The sequence below is a fragment of the Symsagittifera roscoffensis genome, chromosome 1 (genome assembly GCF_963678635.1).
Source record: "Symsagittifera roscoffensis chromosome 1, txSymRosc1.1, whole genome shotgun sequence".
NCBI classification, from domain to species: Eukaryota; Metazoa; Xenacoelomorpha; order Acoela; family Convolutidae; genus Symsagittifera; species Symsagittifera roscoffensis.
This window is the reverse complement of record NC_087062.1, coordinates 71,570,755-71,590,190: the sequence shown is the minus strand read 5'-3', so window position 1 is coordinate 71,590,190 and position 19,436 is coordinate 71,570,755. Positions and strand designations below refer to the sequence as shown.

The following is a 19,436-nucleotide window of genomic DNA, read 5'->3' as shown; positions in this document are numbered from 1 at the left end:
TCCCACAAGAAGTTTTCAACCTACGATCAAAATAAATTTTAGTCATTTTCATTGTTTCTCTGCTTCTTTTTTCATGTATTTGAAAAAAAATTCTACGTATATTTTTTCAAATATTCAAGGTTCTTTTCCGGGTCTGAAAAAGCCAGTTTTCATAATCTGCAGTAAATCTTAACAAGGACTTGAAGTTGTAGGAAAAAAAACAGCCAAATTTAGGAAAAGTATCATTCTCGCTGAAAATGTTTCAAATGCCATGAAAAACATTTTTAAATCTCATAAATGAGAAGGAAAACATGCAGTTGGAAAAACTTACAACAGATAATGAAAACTGCCATTTTCAGACCCGGAATAAATTGGTAAGTCCTTCAAATCAAATAGTGATACCTTCAGAGACATAGCTCTGATCGTTTTCTAACGCTCGGTATCAAACATTCTGAAAACCTAAGTAGATGCAGTCCAAAGTAGTCTTTGAAAGCAGGTTCTTTTAGCGAGCAGAATCTGAAATTGCGTGTGATTTTGTTCACTAGTGTACTTGTCTTCACTTCATTCATTGGCACTTAGAAACGCTACTATTCAAGTAACGAGAAAATACAAAACAGCTTTTAACAATGACAGCTTTGACAATGTTAATAGAGCGAAGGCTGAGAAAAGGGTTTGTCAACTATATTTATTCAAATTAACACGTTAAATGAACTACAAGTCATATCATTTCAGGGTTTGGCCTGTTTCAATTGCGCCCGAATCAGTTCACAATCAATCAGTTTGTTCACTAGTTGCTCATTGGTTCCAAATTCTGCTCACTCGTTTGCTCAAAAGCAGTCAGTTATAGTTAATGACCACTTTTGAAAACTGTATATAACTGTATATACTGACCCTAAAAACCGAGAGTATATTCCAAGTTCAAAAGTAAGGCGGCTCAGGGGGCTTGATTATCTTCTAGAACTCTAACATTGGTACATTTTCCGAAAAATTTCACTGCGCAACAGTTCTAGCTAAATTGGCTCTTTTTAGCGCAATTGCAAAAAGCTGGACAACAATTTCTCGCAAGTGTAAAAAATTTTCAGAAGACGGCACCTTCGCGAAATTCAAAGATCTTCTTCAAAAACATTTATAATTACATGATCCATGCAAATGATTTCTTTGGCCAAGCCCATTCTTATAATGCGCAAATATTCAAACTATCCATTTTTTGTAATTTAGTTTGGTCGTTAACTACGATATGCTACATGTATTTATTGCTTGTTTCGACTACCACAGTTGTACACTTGACCTCGTGTTCTCCAATCATCCCGAGATGGCATCTACAATTTCCGCCACCTGTTCCTCGTTCAACACTCTCACGTGACTGCCCTGAGCGTCTTGCGTAGTGGTCACGTGCCACACCTCCACATTGCTCTTACTCAGTCGCTCCTCCATTACGTCCTTGAGGATGGTGAGACTCACTTTGGAGGCATCAAACAGACTCATCTGCTACAACGCAAACACAAAAATAGACAATTTTTGCAGTGATAAAAGCTGCATGATCTGAAGAATATTGGAAATTAGAAAATGGTACTAGGTAAACAAACAGAGCAGGATTAATATCAAAGCCAAGGAATTACTCCCAACGTCTGAATTGATAAAAAACAGCAGAAGCAAGGTTGCTCTAAAAGTTCCCCGAGGCAAAGCTGCACTTCGCAAACACAAGCGAGAAAAGGACAAAAAGTAGCTCTAAAAGGGTCAAAAAGTGAAGAGGAAATAAAAGGTAACTATTGTAAAAAATCTGCTATGAGTCAAATCCACGACCTAGAGATTCAAGTCACATGTCCTAGAATATGTGCCAAGGGCGCTTAACAATAGTTAAGCACTAGGAAAAACGCGAAAGCTAGAGGTACCTGTTTGTTAAATTTTTTTTAAAAAATGTACCGAAGCGAAAGCTAGAGCGTTTTTTATTTTAAATGTGTTATTAAATGATAAATTGGAAATTTACCAAGTCCATAGCTGATTCCTATCAGAAGTACGGTGAACATAGTCTTGCAGAGCAGATAAGATCTCCGATTGATTAATTTCTTCTTTTTTTTTCAGAATTGGCACGGTGGTTTTTGGGAAACTGAACAAAGCTCAAAAATGGATCAAAAGGTCAAATATTTCTTAAGTCCATAGCGGCTTCCTAGCCAAAAATAACACAAATCGCTCTTGGACGATACAACTTCACAGCTTGTCCTTTCGATTGAACCCTTAAGATCAGATTTGGCACCTTAGTTTTCAAGAAAATCAATTTTCCGAACGAAATAAATTTTGCTAAATCCAACATTAATTTTCTACTAACTTAAAGCGTAGTCGTATGAAGAAACAAAACGTGCATGCGCCTAAGTGTATTTTTGTTAGATTGACTCACCGAGTGGTACTGTTCCTCCAGTTGCTGCATGGCCCCCTCACTGGCACTTCCGATGGCCTTGGCACTGCAGTCTGTGTATGTGCCAGAGGGGTCCAGATGGAACATGCGAGCACGGCCGTCCTACACACAACACAAAAAAGAACTAGAAAAAAGTTCAAAAACAAATTTACAAATGAATATTTTGTTTTCAAATGTTTTTTTTTTCAAAGATTTTAAGCAATTTCATACTATCAACTATCATACTTATTTTCAACTATCATACTTTTACCCATTTCTGAAATGAGCTCATTTAAGGTCGTAAATTTTAGACCGGATAACAGAAAATAGTATTTTGACACGACACCTGGATGCCTGCGACGATGACAGCTACTCCGAAGGGCCTGCTCATTGAGTTCTTCTGATTGCCAGAGTCATCTCCGAACTGGAGGGCTAGATTGGAAAGAGACTTGGTCAGGGACTCTGGGGGAATAGGCTCCTCGTAGGAGAAAGAGTGGTTCGTCGCCTCCACCCGCCCTTTGTCCACCATCGTCATCGCATCCGCTATCAGACCACTTACCGCAACAGCTAACAATAGACGCAACAGCATGAAACAAAACTAGTAGTTTACTGCGCACATGTGGACATGACACTGTCTTTTCAGTAATTTACTCTACTTATCGCTTTTATACGAAAACCAATGAATATTGTTTGTTGCGGTACTGATACGTTTCAGAATATAATTTTTGATTACCATGTTAGCGCGTATAGATCTTATTTGAACAATTCAATGAATCAGCTGAGTCTTTTTTGTATTCCAAAAAACAAATAATTGACCGATAAAATTCGCGATAAGTTTTTTAACCGATCCGGTTTAAAAATTTTTTAATTTTACTTGTCTAAAATGCAGAAAAAATATTTGAGTTTGATTAATTAATTCACTCAAGTGAATTTCAAACTAAGCGGCTCGATGCCCTAAAGACTTGGAGGTGGGACTAAAACTAAAAGATGACTCATGATTACCGAGGTGTGACTCTATCTCATGTATCTTGCGGACACTGCTGGCGATGAGGAGAGGTGAAGTGATTCTCTTCTCGCTAACCAGCACACAGCCGTCCTCACAACACACGCCCAGTGCAGTACTGCCCAACTAAACGCCAAACAATAACATGGTTATCCGGGTTTTTCTTTTTTAAACTCTCAGGCAGCAAGAAAATCGATCAACTGTGGTTCACTTGAATCATAATTTATGCCCACATTTTGTTACCTTGATAGCTTCGATGGCGTACTCGACCTGGAACAATCTTCCCTCGGGAGAGAAAGTGTTCACACCCCTATCATACTCAGTCCTCGTCAGAAACATACTGTTCCTCCTACTCCTAGTTCTTCAACTACTGCAACGCGTTTTCACTTCAATCGATCGAATCAGTCTCTGAGTCGACGATATCAAACAACAGTGCAGTCAACACCTCACGAACTGAGAGAGCTTAAACAAGTGTGAAGAGACAACTGCAGTCCGAATCAACAAGCCACAAATCAAATCTAAAAAAAAAGATTTACTATTTTTTTAAATAAAAAACTAGAAAAATCACTTTTGTGGCCTAAACTGAACACAGACGCAAAAAAGCTATTCGCATGTACAAGCGAACAAACAACGAATCACCCAAAAAAAATCGAATAAAGATTTCCTTCAAAGAAAATCAAGCATATGATTTTAAGTTTTCAAGAAAAACACAAACTATCAATTGCTGTGTACCACAGTAATCTTTTCATCCACAAACAGGGTGATAGATTACAAAAAGTGGCAGGTACATTTCAAATGAGCAAACTATCGTTCCCACGGGGATTTAAACCCGGTCCTCTACATCATTAGCCAGATGTTTTAGCCTGTGTTTCAAATCGATAGCAATCAATACAGAGAAGAGTGTCCCCTGACCCTCGATTGTTATATAACTTTTTGTTCAAGTGGTCCAATTGCCTTTAGAATTGACATGTAAAAAAATTACACAATTACAATGCATTCATAAAGAGCCTCGTAAAACCAAGGATAACATCACTTATGTTTGTATCTGGCGGGGCAAAACGGCAGAAGAGCCGGAAAGTCAAATTAGACAATTGTTCCAGACGTAGCCCCATATTGAAAACATGTTGTCTCAAAAGCTAAGTTTTCTTGATTACTCGGAAGTATAAACAATTTCTAATTGCAAAAATATAATCAAGGCTTTAGGAAAAATTTGTACTTTTCTGTAAAGCCACCAACTAGAAATGAGAATAATTGTAAGTGTTTAAAGATATTAAAATCAATTTATTATTCAGATCCAGTCAACTGTTAGTGTTTTCTATCAATTTTTACCAGGATCAGTTTCATATTATTTCGTATCTTTTTCAAGAGGTTCTTTTTCCTCTGCTACAATTTTCTCATCTTCAATTTCATAATATTTGGGATCTACAGGTTTAACCATGTAGTGTGACAAGGCCGCAACAGTCATCAGACCAGATATGGCATAGAAAGAAGTGTTATACATAAAAGGCGTCGGATCCTGGATGTGCGAAGGTACGATTTCCATCAGTTTGTTTATTGTCATTGTCTTCGCTTGAATCAGTTCATCAGCTTGAGATATATCCACACCGAATTTCTGTTTGAATGCTTCGGGATTCACGTTGTCCAATAGCTTCATAATGGCCGCTTTCTCTCCCAGTCCTCGTAAGTACAGAATCATTGACGGACCCGTAATAGCTGCAGCACTGCTAGCTAGTAGCATTCGACCATGGTTAGCACCCACATACTTAGCTCCGAACAGATCAGCTTCATAAGCTGGCAAAATCGCATACACGCCACCCATAAATGAAACCGCAATCGACGTCGTGCCACAGAATACAGCAAGTGGTAATACCGATTTGGTTTCCGCGATTTGAGACACAATTAGAGGGAAGCTCAGATAGAGTCCCAGAGATCCGAACGTAAACATATGGAACACTTTGCGCCTTCCGAGATAGTCGGAAAGAACACCCCAACCTATCCTGCCGCCGAGATTTCCGACTGATAACATTAGAATATAACTGGATGCGAAGCTAGCTGTGACTATATCCGGCAAAAGCCCCCCAAAAGTGTCGGCCATTAGTGGTTTACAAACACTGAGCAGCCCCATTCCTCCAGAGGCCACGCAAAGAAGCGTCGCAGCCAGGCTATAGAACTGAGGTGTGCGCATCACAACATCGACATGTACATTTCTCTCTATTTGTGCACTAGCAGTATTCGTCGTAGCAGCTAAGGCGTTCTGAGACATTGACTCAGTGTATTTCGGATGAGGTGTTCTGATCATTGCGGCTGCAGTCAGCATAGCCGTGCTATAGACACCTCCGATCACCATCATCGTAGCCGTGGTTCCGGTAGATCCTGAGCCAACTAAGTAATATCCCTCCGATAGACCTTTATGCGATAGCTTTGCTAAATCAGCAGCGTTTGCGTAGACAACTTCAGCTAGAGACCCGTCCGTCAACGAGGTGAACATTTTACCATCTTTTAAAGTATAGTCCAATGTCTGCCCGAGATATGTTGGCATTCTAGCAAATTTATTAATCAGATAGTTAACGCTAGGAACAAAAAGGAGCGAACCTGATCCGAAACCCATGATTGTCAGACCAGAAGCAACTCCTTTCCTGTCCGGGAACCAACCCATCAACGCCTGAATCGGTGGCGTGTATGCTAAGCCAAGTCCAGTTCCACTTAGCACACCAAAACCAAGATAGATCAGAGGCAAGGAGTGAAGATATGATCCCAAACCAGTCAAGGCAAAACCTCCTCCGAAGCACATGCCAGATAAACCCATAGCAACCCTGGGTCCTACTTTCATCTGCCATTTACCTAGGAGAGCGGCCGATAGTCCGTGCAGGAAAAACACCACAGACATCGGTAGGGATACCTGGGCAAGTGTCCAGTCATTTGCGGCACTGCATACAAAACCATATTCCTTCGACAGATGTCCAGCAACTGCCGACCAGCCGTAAGGTGCTCCTATGCACAGATGTGCCAGGAAAGGCGGCACAGCCATGAACCACCTTGCTTTAAAGTTCTCATTTGCGACCACTGATTTGGGCCCTAGGTATTTGTCGAAAAAAGAGAGTTGCTCTGGAACTAGATCAGCCGATGATTTGACATTGGAATGATTCTGCGATAGATGGTGCTTCTGTACTAAATTTAACTGTGATACAGAGTATTTCCAAGAAGAACTGAATTTGATCGCATTGCATGTTGCACGCAGTGGAACATTGTGCAGATGCATAACTTCTTAAACAGGAAATCATCAATGAGCAGCAATGAACGACAATCAGAGCAAAATCGTAGAAAAATTCTTCGCAGTTGTCGCATTGAAGGGGAAACTCAATTGTTTGAATCTTAGAGGATCATGTTAACCTACGGTACATTATATACCCTACGGTACATTATATAGTAAGAATTGACACCCTCTAAAGAACGAATTCAATGGCTAATCTTATGTGAATTAAGTTACTTGTAACAAATTTGCCCCCTTTTGCAATAAGTGGGATTAGATACCAAGAAATATACCATAAAATAGTTTTGAAATTGTTGAAATTTTTAGCCGTTCAAATCGATCTTCTCAGCTCTCTAAAACGCTCGAAACAATTTCGGAGAAAAATTATGCACCAGGATTAAGTATCTGAAAAATGTCAGTTTAAAGCAATGTCTAAAATATTTTTACTAAAACACTGCATTTTTTACAGAGAACCCTCTTAAATTTACCAGTTACAGCAACCGAAAACACTGACAATTTAAGGGTACAGTGAGAAAGACGAATTGGTAACGAGGAAGGGAGCTTTACATTACTTGCTTCGTCACGGTCAACACTGACTATGAGAAATGATTAAAAGATAAGACTAAAACATTTGAATTGACATCATTTTGTAACAGATTAGAATCTAAATTTATGATAGAAATGCGACGGTAAATTAACACTTGCATATCTTTGGCCACTGAGTGAGTGAATGAATAGAATACATCACCCGTAATTCGACCACTCGCAACAAAACTACTGGTAATAAAAAATAACATGGTGATATCTGATCTGTCCTACGGCCGTGTCAAAGTGGGTTTATTGTTTAATCGGTAGTAAATCTTTCACGAAAAGGACAGTTAATTCGATAAACAATAGAAAAATTCTTTCCAGCCAATTTATCTTTTGGGCGAGCTTTCGAATTCAGAGAGTAATTCCAGTTGTCTTTGTTGCGATTTGCCGCGGTAGCTACATCAGCAACATTGTCAGCCTTATGAAAAACGATAAAAACGAAAAGCCTCGTGGTCCTTAAAAACATTTAATTTAATTAAAAAGATATTTCGAAAAATAACTGTCACAGAATTTAAAACTGGAACCACAAAAACATCAGTTTTAAATGATTGAAAGAGGATTTGTTTTTATCTTGTTTATTGAAAGAGAGACTTCGCACAGTAAGAAAAATTTCTTCAGCGAAAAAAAAAAATGTTTTTTTTTAGTTTAAAATCTAAAAAAATTTGAATTTTTGCACATTCTCTTAGCAATCTTTCTGTGATTGACGCATCTTGCATGAATGAAACACAAAGATGAAGACGAGAGGGCAAAATTAAGCTTTAGCACTTCAGTGGTAAATTTCAGAAGTTTTCTTTCGTCAGAACACTGACCCAAATTTTTTGATATCACGCTAAATCAGATACCACAAACAATCATCAGAATGGGTTCAAAGATACATCATACTACAGCCCTTTCAGTCGTGTTTTGAACGACTTAAAAACGGTTAGAAATTCTTCCTATTAGTCTAATTTCGGATAGCTAGAAATTCTTCCTTTTAGTCTAATTTCGAATGAGTAAAGCGAGCGAATAGGCCTTTATAATAGGACAAAGAGCTTTTACTAGAGCTTTTAGGACAACAAGTTTTTACTATTTCAAGTAGCCCTTTCTTGGCAAAAAAGTTGTTCACATTCCAAAAAAAGTTTTTGAAGACAACTGTAGTCAATTATTCCTAATATACTAATGATCTAAGCTTTCATATAGCTCCTTCTGTCACACTACGCTTAGAATCGACAAACTGAAAAATTTGGAACCAAAAATCCTAATTAGGTTTCGAAATCATCGAGTCAAAACTCGACATCACAGTGACTCCAGTTAAAAATTGGAGGATTCAACTTTTTTTTTTTCATTTTAAGCAAATGCCTTTCACGGAAATTGCGAAAAAAAATTCTTGAGATTTACTTTACTCTCTTTGCGCAATCTGAAAATTTTGATACCGTCTTCTGATAGCGAAAACGCTCTACTGGCTTTCAAAATACAAAAGCATTTATATCCTTATACACTCAAAAACTGAAATCTTAAAAGAAATCTTTTCAACTTTTACCATTGCAGTTGCACAATTAAAATTTGAAAAATCGATTAAGCCACTCGATTCATTAGTTGTTTGTCAAATTGATACATTGAAAGATGCTGGATTTTCTCAAATGAAATTAAAGAAACACTTAACTTGGAATCTAATTACACTACCATCATAATAATCATTTCTGGTGGAAAAACTAACCTAAAAATTAAACATATCCTCTTTTCTGACAGGATGTTGTTTGCATCGAGGAAACCAGGATTTGATTGAATAGTGGCATAGTGAAAAATTTCCGAGACAAAAAACGAGATTTGCGGAGAAAATACACTACGTGAGTGCGGTCGAACAATCGCGTAAATTTCGGGGTGAAATCAAAAATGATCAAAAATTTCTTATTAAAATGCCCAAATAAAATTTCTCATTAAATTGCCCAAACAGAATTGTGAAATCGTATCGAGCCAAAAAAAAAAAGTAATTCTAACTTGTAGAGATAGATGGTAAGACGCCTCTCATTTGGTAAAACTCAAATGGGAGAATTGTCAGTTACTAAAATGCAAAATTTATTTGAAAAAAAAATTTTAAATGTTTTTTTTTTAAAAAATCGTTTCAGAACTTTTTAGAGTGTTTCTAGCTTTTGGAACCAGAGTGTAGGCGCCACAATACATAAGTCTTTTTCCTCGTTAAATTAACTTTGTAAGCCTTTCTTTGAAGGTTTATTAGTGAAATGAGGCGAAAAAATTGCTGACGTGCAATCCAAATTTTTTATATCCTGCTTTTAACATCGAAACTGATTTATCTAAAACGCCGAAAGGTGAGGAAGCAAGCGAAGTTGTTGTCTCATTGATATGCCAGAAAACAGGAAAAAACAGCGCTTAGAAGCATGATTATGATTCGGTGTGGATTTTGTGTTGTACTGTAACAGAAAATATGCATTATGCAAAATGAATTCAGCTAGGCACAGCATCATTTGTAGAGGCGGTATTTAAGTCATAGATAAGTGAAGTAAAAGAAAACGCATTGATAGATCAAATCAGTATCTAAATGGAATGTGGAAATAGAATCAAGTAACTCTGCGCATGACATGAACGTCATCAATTTGCAATTCAATGGCGGGAATATTTCGGTCATGATCCTTGCTTACAATATATCTCTTTAACAATGTCTACTTCCCAAAGTTGAATTAAGTACAAGTTCCAAAATTTTGGTTTACGCTCTAACTTTGATGGCTGATTTTTTCCTTAATAAGGGGAGATGACTTATTACAATGTACCTCTGGACGAGAGAATGGTTAAAGAGATCCTTAGCAATAAACATTTCATCCTAATGAACATTTTTCATGTTTCTATTAATAGACAAATAATCTCTTTCATTTCATGTATATAATTCAGAATCAGGTTAATCAATTAATTACAATAGGTTAACTGTTATGTTAACTGCTACACATTATCTTCACTTGACATCAAAAGCGGATTCACGTAATCAAAGCCCTCGAATTCCGATTGATCAATAGTGTCTGTATTTCCAGCCGCAGTGTCGGGCGTGAATTGCACGGGCTCGTCTGTAAACTGGGGATCGAAATTGTTCAAATCGTGCTCATCTTCTAAGGTGGGTTTAAACGGGGGTTCAATTTGCTTTCTCTCTAACTTTTCCCAGTCTACCGTTCGGAAAAAGGGATGGTTCTGAATATGAGTGTAACCTTCAGCAGGGTCGCATCCCAACCTGTCAGCTGGGTTTTTGTTCAAAAAGCCTTTCAAAACTGCGGACGCTTTCGGAGATAGCGAGCGAGGAATCCTGATAGGTTTTTCCAGAATAATCTGAAACAGGTACTCTTCTGTGTTCTGCACATTATCAACATTTAGTAGGTCGAAAGGCGAGCGGCCTGCCAGCATTTCGTACGTGAGCACACCAAGTGCCCACCAGTCGACCGAGAACCCGTACTCAGCGCCTGTCAGCAGCTCAGGTGCGATGTAGTTCGGGGTTCCGCAGAAGGTCCCTGTGGTGTCGTAATAGCCCATGTTTTCTTTGCACATTCCATAATCTGTTAGTTTCACATGCCCCTCATCATCTAAAAATTACATAAAACAATTAATATTGATGTATTTCATCCAATTGAATAAGTTATATTTGTAATGATTAAAACTTTTGAAAACACGAAGACCAAAAATTCTCAAATGAGTAAAAATGAGGAAGCTGAAATAAAAAATGAACTTCTGAACTTTTAAGTCCCAGTAAGGCTTCGAACAATTGAACTGACCTAGCAACACGTTGTCCAGTTTTAAATCTCTGTAAATAATGCCCTTGTCATGCAAGTAGTGCAGAGCACTGCAAATCTCTGCGGCGTAGAACCTTCCGTGCTCTTCGGGCAGTTTTTTCTGTCTCTGCATGTGGTACATCAGGTCTCCTCCAGAGACGAATTCGATCACAAAGATGAGTCGACTGGGGGTCTGAAAGCAGGAGTGAAGGCCGACTAGAAAGGGGTGATTGGTGGCTATCTCGAACACATTTTTCTCAGTCTGCACACAATCGATGTCTTCGTCATCATGTATCGACTCTTTTTTGATCACCTTCATGGCATACTTCTTGCCTGTTTTCTTGTATTCGGCTAACAAAACCTGAAATAATGCACTCTTCTATATATCAAAACATCATTTGCATCACCCGTAGCAAACATACTAGAACAATTATAGCGTCAGGTATTCTTCACCCGATTATAAGAACCTCAGGGTAAAAATTCAGTGTCGAGAAAAACTGGTCTACAATTAGGGAAAAGCGGAGGCAATTTACTCATCCTTCATTTACACGACAAGCTAGATTAACTTATTTTTCAAGGTGCACATGATTTTTATTCACTAAAGAATAAACAAAATCGAAAAATAGCCAAAAGACAGTTGGAAAAAAGTCAATGAACGCAACTAAACAGAAAAAAAAATACTGACTCGTTTTTTTTGGGAAAAATTTCAATTTGCGAATTTCAAAGGAAAAAAAAGGTGCCCATAAAGCTCTTTGAATTCCTAGAACAATTTATGTTTGGCAATTGTTTTGGTACAACAAACTCTATTTGAGATAATTGGATCAATAAGCATCAATGTTAAGTTGGCTAGGAACACTCGAAATTAATTAAATTTCATTTTCGAAACTAGAATTTGATCACGTTTTTCGTGAAACTTACCTTTTTACTGTAAATAAAGGAGTTTGCCTTCCTTTAACAAAGGAAATGATCAAAGGAAATGAAATGAACTAAAAACGAAAGATTGAGACTGAACAAATTTTCCTGAAAAAAAAACCAAAAAATTATCGCGACTTATATAAGAGCCTGAACTACATTCATCGACTCTTGAAAATAGCCTGAGAAATTTTTATTTACAAACCTACGACCTTATTATGCACTTTTTTGCGGTTGAGATTTGGGCAACCGAAATTGAGCTTGAAAACATCAGACTTTAAGAACAACATGTAGCCAAAATGAACACCTTATGGTCGCCATTTTTCCCGAAAACATCACGAAACTAGTCGTACGGTTGAATTTGTTTTCACAGAATTCTAGGAAACTCATGGAAAGCACGTAGAGTTTCAAATGTGATATCAAATTAAAACCCGATTGGGAGTGATTCAGATAGCTTAACAATTTGTCTCAAATAACTTGGAAAAAATTGTCTTGAGTATCTAGAAACAACAAACAGAAAGTTAGAGAACTGTAAATGAACTCAAGGAGACTGAAAAAATATATTTTTTTAAATTTAACTTTCGATTATCCAAGAAAAAGATGTCACCTTACAGCTCTTTTAATTTCAGGAAGCTTTTATGAAGGACACTTTATTGATAAAACTACCTGGACCAATAGATATTTTTTCATTCCCATAGGAATTCTTAAAATTCGAATTCAGTTTTGTAAACGAAAATATTCACGTTTTTCAGCGCCATTTCAAAGTTCTATAACGGAAGGCTTAATTTGCCTTCCTTTAACAAATGAAATTAAACTCAACTTAACAAGAAATCAGAACTCAAGCCTCGGACAATCAAAATTGAGCGTGAATGAAATTGACTTTTTCCACCAAAAAAGATAAGAAATTTTATTAAGGTCTTCACAACACTCATTGACAATTTGAAATTGTAATATTTCGGCTTTTCAGACTAGTTTTTGCGGAAAAGAATTGAATTTACTTCCTTTTTTGTTCTCTGCAATTATTTAGGGAAAAACTAATTAACTCGGGAAAAAGAGAGACAACCTCTGAGAAAAATAACCCTTGCTGAGAAAACTGGATAAATAGATAAGTTTTATTCCGCTGTGAAATCTCAAATTAAAATCCATTCTCGACAGTAGAAGTCGACCGTTTTTCTAGACCTTCAAACGTTTGCTGCTCGATACTGGAGTTTTATTTCCTTTCAAAAACAGAAAATGAACTAAAAAAAACTAAAGTCAAACCGCAGAAAAAAAATCAAAGAGGCTTCAGTTTTATATTTGTATAACTAAGTAAGAGTTAATATTTGTTCAACTGAAGGCAGCCAGCAGGAAAAAATAGCTACAGCAAAAATTAGAAAAAAGTTTTCAGACAACTCACAAAATGACGTCCGAAATTTTGACTTATCTCATGAGCGAAGGAACGAATTTTTGAAAATTCTCAACTAATCAGTGACCTTTAATTTGCCCAAATCTGACTGACTTTAACGCTTATTTTCTTCGAATTTATGAATAATGAATTCTGACTGGCTGAAAGTTTTTTTTATCGCGCTTGGTTCATCGAACATGGGGGGGGGGGGGGGTTTCCCCTAATTAAAGCTTCAGAATACTTAATCATTACTGGTAACTTCAACCGGTGTACGCTTTGAAAAAAAAACAGGATTTGTACATAATTTTCTTATTCTGCTGGGAATCGAAAGATTTAAATCAATTTGTTTTGCTTGTTATTTATTTCAACCCTGCACAGAAATGGTTGTAAATTTTTTACATCTTTCAAACATTTGGTAGGGGAGCTTAAAAATCTAATTTGTCAACCTAAAAACGACGAAAAATTTGTTTTTGAACCCTCTCTTATCATTTGAACACAATATTTTTCACTAGAGGCGGAATATGAGACAAATTACATGTTCAGGAGAACGACATTCCACTTGATTTTACCTTGGCGAAGCTTCCACGTCCGATAACTTTCAGAAGGTTGAAGTCGGCAAGAGAGATGACGAACGTATGCGGGGTAGCTTTGTGGTCGGATGCGGATGTTGCTGTCGGAACGCCTCGGGGATTAATTTTGTTCACGTCGGATGACAGCGAGTGGTGATGATTACGAGGTTGTTGTTTCTGATTTCTCGACCCTGGGGAACCCGCGGTATCTTGACGATGATCAGCTTGGTTCTGGGCTTTTTTCGAGGGCGAGGATGCATTTGAATTCTGATTTGATGAGTGGTGTGAATGCGATACTGTGTGTGGATATGAGGACTGGTGGTTGTTATTGTTGTTTTGCTGTCTGTTTGAAGTTCTGGCCATGGAGTTGTTGTACAGAGCGGCATCCAGCTCAGCTCTGTCTTCAGTTTCCCTCTTTTGAGTAGGAAGTGACCTGAAATGACACTTGATGAATTCTTATCCGGGGAAAAAAGATGAATCGCTGTTCAAAGTCACAAAATTTCACATCTACTTTAGAGTCAAGTTCAATAAAGCATTTTAGTTACGCCGCAAATAAAAATCCCAAAAAAAGTTCATGCAAAGGAAAACAAATGAACCTTCAGCAATCAATATTTCTGGAAGTTGATCATTTTGGCGTTTAGGATTAGGCAAATTAGTCAGCATAATGGAGCATCATTTCATTTAGCCAACATTTTTTCGTGTTACTTAGATAATCAGTCACAATTATCAGACCAGAAAACGGGTGAACAGGGGCGTATTTAGAGGGAGGGGCGCATAGGGGCTCGGACGCTCCCCCACCTCTCAGAGATTCGACCCCCTCACCAACCAAAGGGTCCCCCTTTTGGTATTATTTTATGACATCCATTTTCGGCGACCAACCCTTAAGGGAGGCGCGCGCCGTTGGTCACAAAATTTCCAAATACTACATTTTGACCTGTTTTTCAAAAAAAATTGACTTGTTCTAGGAGCGCTCGGAAAATCAGTTCAGTCGGCTTTTAATAATTGTCGATAAAAGTTTCGCAAATCCCCCTTCTATAATCTGTTTCTCAGTCTGTCGAGACCTTATAGTCTGTCGAGACCCCCATCCACCTTTGTAGCCCCTTATAATCTGTTTCTCACACGAAGTCATATAAAATATAGCGCATGTATTTTCTGCTGATAAATTGATATTAGCTTCGCTATCAAAATGCTAATTCTTCTATCATATGATGATTATTATTTTATCAATTCTATTTTATCAATTCTTTATGATGTGAATAATTAACGTATTGTAATAATGGTGACCTTGTGATTGTGTCGTATGACTCGCCGCAGACGAAGGAGACCCGTTTGTGACACTTCTTATGCACCATGATTTTGCACTCCACGCAGCGGAAGCCCTGTCTGCCCAGACCCCAGATGACGTCACGGCAGATGAAACAGAGAGCTCTCTTTCCGAATCGCTTGGCGGCGAACGAGTGCCCGTTAATCTTGTAGAGGCGCCGCCATCGTCGCGCACCTCGCCTGTAGATGTCCTTCACTTCACCTTCACAAGGCTCGCCTGGTCTAGAAAGGAAAACATTATCCTTAAATTAAAAAATAAATGCACTGCACAATCGCACTTGATGCGACTCTAGAGTGAAATCGGTTTTAAAAAAAATGGCCCTTTTATTGTAGTACAAGAAGGTATATCATAACAGATTTCTCCCACTTAAAGTTGCATTAAAATCGAATGTTAAGGTTAAAGTGAAGAGCAATTTCTCCTTTTACAATAGGAGAAAAATCTCCTTCAGGAAATTGAAACTTGAAGCCATCATTTAGTCAAAGCGCCAGGACTGATGATTTTTTGACGGTTTCAAAGAGCATCGAGCAGCTCTAGCAAGCCAGGTCTTAACTGAGTCTGAAGTTACCATCTTTCACATCAAAAGAGAGTAGTTTTTAGTGCATGGTGTGATTAGTGAACTATACAAACGCGTCGAAACTTGGTGAATTAGTCAATATTTGTCTTCAAAAAAGTGTATGACAAAAAAAAACGAAACCATTTAAAATTTCATACGGAGGCGAAGCTTCGCTTCGCAAATACTAGCGAGAGCACGACAAAAAACAGCTCTTTAAAGAAACAAAATGAGAAATAAGCCTCGAAATAATAAAAACTCAGCTACGTCACGGATTCGATCTGCGACCTATGGCGCCGTAGAGAATAGGAGTCTCATGCACAAACCACTCAGCCATGGACGCTTAATAAATTAGAAACAATAGCTACAAATAAAGCAGAGAACAGATGCTACAGATTTAGATTATAGGAAAAGGGCCTCAAAATCATTGAACACTTTTATTTGCGACTTACGTTAGAAAAACAAGGTGCGTACTAATGCACTAAGCTGTCCGAAACTGCAATAACGAAGGAAACTCGATCTCTTTACTAGCTCGAAATTGAGCTAAACCATAAAAAATGTACACCAGTTTTTCTGGACACTTGAAAAATTTTGACGGTCGTTCGAATCACAATTGAAAGGGCTTTAATATGATATACTACTTGACCCATTCTGATGATTTTTTTTGTGTCACAAAAAAGAGGCAGCAATTGTTGTTGCATTTAAATGTTGTTGAAATTTGTTCAAGGAAAACATCATTGACAAAAAAAGAACTTCACTTACTTGTTTGGCTTGGAGGCGAATACGTATAATTTGATTTCGTTATCCTTGTTTTCATGATACTGTCTGATGGCCTCTCTCAGCTCCCACTCGCTCTCTAGCGTGCAGGGATCCCCATCCTCGTCCACCCACTTGATGGTACAGGCACTGGAAGTGTCCTTGTTCCCAGCTATCAGCATAAAAACAACTGATGCAATAAACCACATTTAAGGTATCCAGATGAGTTTTTGAAACTATCTACAACAATTATTACTATGCTTTGCGATTACGGTTCTGGTAAATTTTTCTAGGGGAGATTTGAGTGTCACGACAATTCATTTTCAGGGGTGCCAAAAAATCAAATTTACAGAAATAATTTGCATTCAGAGTTGAAGCTTAGAATTTGCAGGTCGATATAGCTGACTCGAAACACCTAAGATTATAATTTCTCTGTACGACTAGATTTTATCACCGGGGTGGGACCATTTTATAAACAAGCCCCTCAACCATGCAATGGAACACTCCGTTTCCGGAAAAGGTAATCACGCCACCCACGCTAATTAATTTGCCAGTCGCGATCATTGAGCACAACGGGAGTAACAAGTATGTGACTCCCGCATTTAATTAGGAGCGCATATCCAATCACTTCAAACAGAAAAATTTCTTGAATCAAATTTTTTCTCAAATTGAATAGAATCAGCTGAGTGAGGGATTGGCCAAAAAAATCGGCATCTGAGGCCATGGTTAGGTATATATTGAAATTATCAATGTACTCACAGAGTAATGAGTTGCGCACATTCGCTTTGCCATTCTGTCCTGATGTCGCATCGGTCGAGGATGGCGAAGAAGCAGACGAGGACTCGGATATGTTATTACTCTGAATTCCACAAATAGACTGAATATGATCTACCAGTTCCTCGATCGAATAGTTGTACTCTATTGAGGAAATGTACACGTTGCCATTGAATGCTGCCTTAATCCGGATCGAGTTTGCTCCTGAAGCTGCCATTGCCATGGCGCTGAACTGATTAGTCAACAGTTCCTGCTGACTCACAGACGCGTGATTTAGCGAGTTTGTATTAGTGTTATTCATAACGTTACTACTACTTGAGTTCATTTGATTTTGAACCAGAGATGGTTGGTCAGTAGAATATGATGATGAAGTGGTAGAGGATGAACGCACTGCAACGTTGTCCCCTCCGCCAACTCCAACCGGGTTATAAATCCTCCCTTGGATTCCCCCAGATTGGGGGTTGTAATGAGGCACTGCTGAATTTCGCCCACTTACAACAACACTGCTGTCCATTGCGGACATAAGATAATAAAATAGACAAGCAAAGCTCAAAATTAATCTAAAACAAATGCAAAACTAAAGCTCAAATTATAAACCTTTTCGTTTTTATTAAAAAAAAAGACTGATCATTTTTTAAACTTTCATTCGTTTTAAGGAAATGAATGTTATTTGGAAACATATCCAAACAATAACATGTTCTCTTGGCTAAATATTCGACTATAAAAATCAACGCGTAAAATGCGGCATCAGAAGCGTTTTAATAATCAATTCAAAAACTTTAGGGAGCTACAAGAACGCTCGCGCAAGTATTTTTCTTTAAGCAATATGAGTCGTTATGGTGACGCAATATGAGTGGTGACTTAAAAAAACTTCGCTCGGTGAGAAGAGATTGGGTTTGAATACATCTGTTTTTCAGACCAATTTATTACGGGGAGCGGATAAGAAAAACAGAGTGGACCCCATTACCACTTAACTTAGCCCATTCTGTGAGAACTAAGTCGGCAAAAAAAGCAGACAGACAAGCATGCAAGTCGGCAAAAAAAGCGGTTGTCCCACGTTTCGCCCCCTCTTAAATCTAGTGCCACATTTCGCCCCTCACACATTTCGCCCCTGATATTTTCACACATTTCGTCCTCGCACGTTTCGCCCCTAACTTATAACACAGTTAATTAACCGCCGCTTTCTAAATGTACATTTTAGGGGCGAAATGTGCCAGTAATTTATGAGGGGCGAAACGTGTGATGGGCGAACTTTGTGAATACCAAAAAAGCAGACGGACAAGCAACTTAAAATAAACAGACGGACGTCGTCCCAAAAACTCTAGTTTGCAAAAATCAGCTCACGACCGGATTCGAACCACAAACTTTTAACGTCTCAAGCAGTTGTGTAACCTCTACGCCAGATGGTTGATTGACTTTGAATTTATAAGAAGGCAAGAGGATGAATGAGTCCAGGGTTCAGGAGATGAGTCCTATGAAGAAAGTTATTTACGGGGAAGTGCCTCTTACCCGATTGCAATACCCTTGCTTATAGCAAGGGTACCGTATTATTGCTCCGACTTTCGATACGAAAGTAACGGAATATGTGCTCGGGGTGGTTTTTTTTTTCTTCAGACAAATTTCGACTTTTTAACTAGCCATTTTTGACGGAAATTTTTTTATATCATTCGAAAGGTATTGTTGTCCTGAGCTCAAATTTGAAAAGAAATTTCACCTGTGATCATTTTTCGTAAAGTTATGAGGGTTTAAATATTGCCTTTTTGACCAATTTGGAACAATTAGCGCGCGATATATTTTGCGCTATTAACGCGTAAGCGGAGATTTAATCCGTCTTATAAATCGTTCCAAATTGGTTGAACGAAGCTTATTTGCCATAATTGATGTGTTACAAGGAACGAAAACTATCTTTTTGTACTTTATATGGCGTGTGGGGGGATGATTTTCATAAAAAATTTCAAAATTTAGAAGAAAAAAAATTTCATTTTTTTTATTTCATATAATGTTTTTATGTTATTACTACTGCTCCATAAACCTTGAAAAGCAGTCGGAACATTCAGGGCTTCGCCCTGATACGAGCAGTCTTGTTGAATTCTAAATTCTATCTGCGCTACCGAATAAATAGCCCGAAAAAAAATCAAACTTTCGATAAGAAATCCTGATAAGTATGTTGGAACATTCGGTGCAACATGAGCAAGTTCGCCGGTAC

General features: G+C 38.0%; 4 protein-coding genes across 4 annotated transcripts in view; 1 reads left to right on the top strand and 3 right to left on the bottom strand.

Annotated features, from left to right (window-relative positions):
- LOC134848436 (E3 ubiquitin-protein ligase MIB2-like) overlaps positions 1-19,436 on the top strand; it is a 445,218-nt gene that overhangs the window by 179,600 nt on the left and 246,182 nt on the right. The window lies entirely within an intron of this gene.
- On the bottom strand, positions 651-3,901 carry LOC134848417 (proteasome subunit alpha type-5-like). The gene is made up of 6 exons (XM_063865860.1): positions 3,618-3,901; positions 3,374-3,500; positions 2,718-2,938; positions 2,375-2,494; positions 1,224-1,467; positions 651-805 (listed from the first exon to the last, which is right to left on the bottom strand). Exons 1-5 carry the CDS (start codon positions 3,711-3,713, stop codon positions 1,282-1,284), a joined length of 750 nt encoding a protein of 249 aa, XP_063721930.1. The 5' UTR covers positions 3,714-3,901; the 3' UTR covers positions 651-805; positions 1,224-1,281.
- Positions 4,493-6,644, bottom strand: LOC134848402 (oxalate:formate antiporter-like). The gene has a single exon (XM_063865835.1). It carries the CDS (start codon positions 6,631-6,633, stop codon positions 4,720-4,722), a length of 1,914 nt encoding a protein of 637 aa, XP_063721905.1. The 5' UTR covers positions 6,634-6,644; the 3' UTR covers positions 4,493-4,719.
- Positions 7,242-17,787, bottom strand: LOC134848407 (protein kinase C iota type-like). Its single transcript, XM_063865849.1, has 6 exons — positions 17,216-17,787; positions 16,463-16,628; positions 15,111-15,371; positions 13,827-14,259; positions 10,965-11,322; positions 7,242-10,775 (listed from the first exon to the last, which is right to left on the bottom strand). Exons 1-6 carry the CDS (start codon positions 17,751-17,753, stop codon positions 10,147-10,149), a joined length of 2,385 nt encoding a protein of 794 aa, XP_063721919.1. The 5' UTR covers positions 17,754-17,787; the 3' UTR covers positions 7,242-10,146.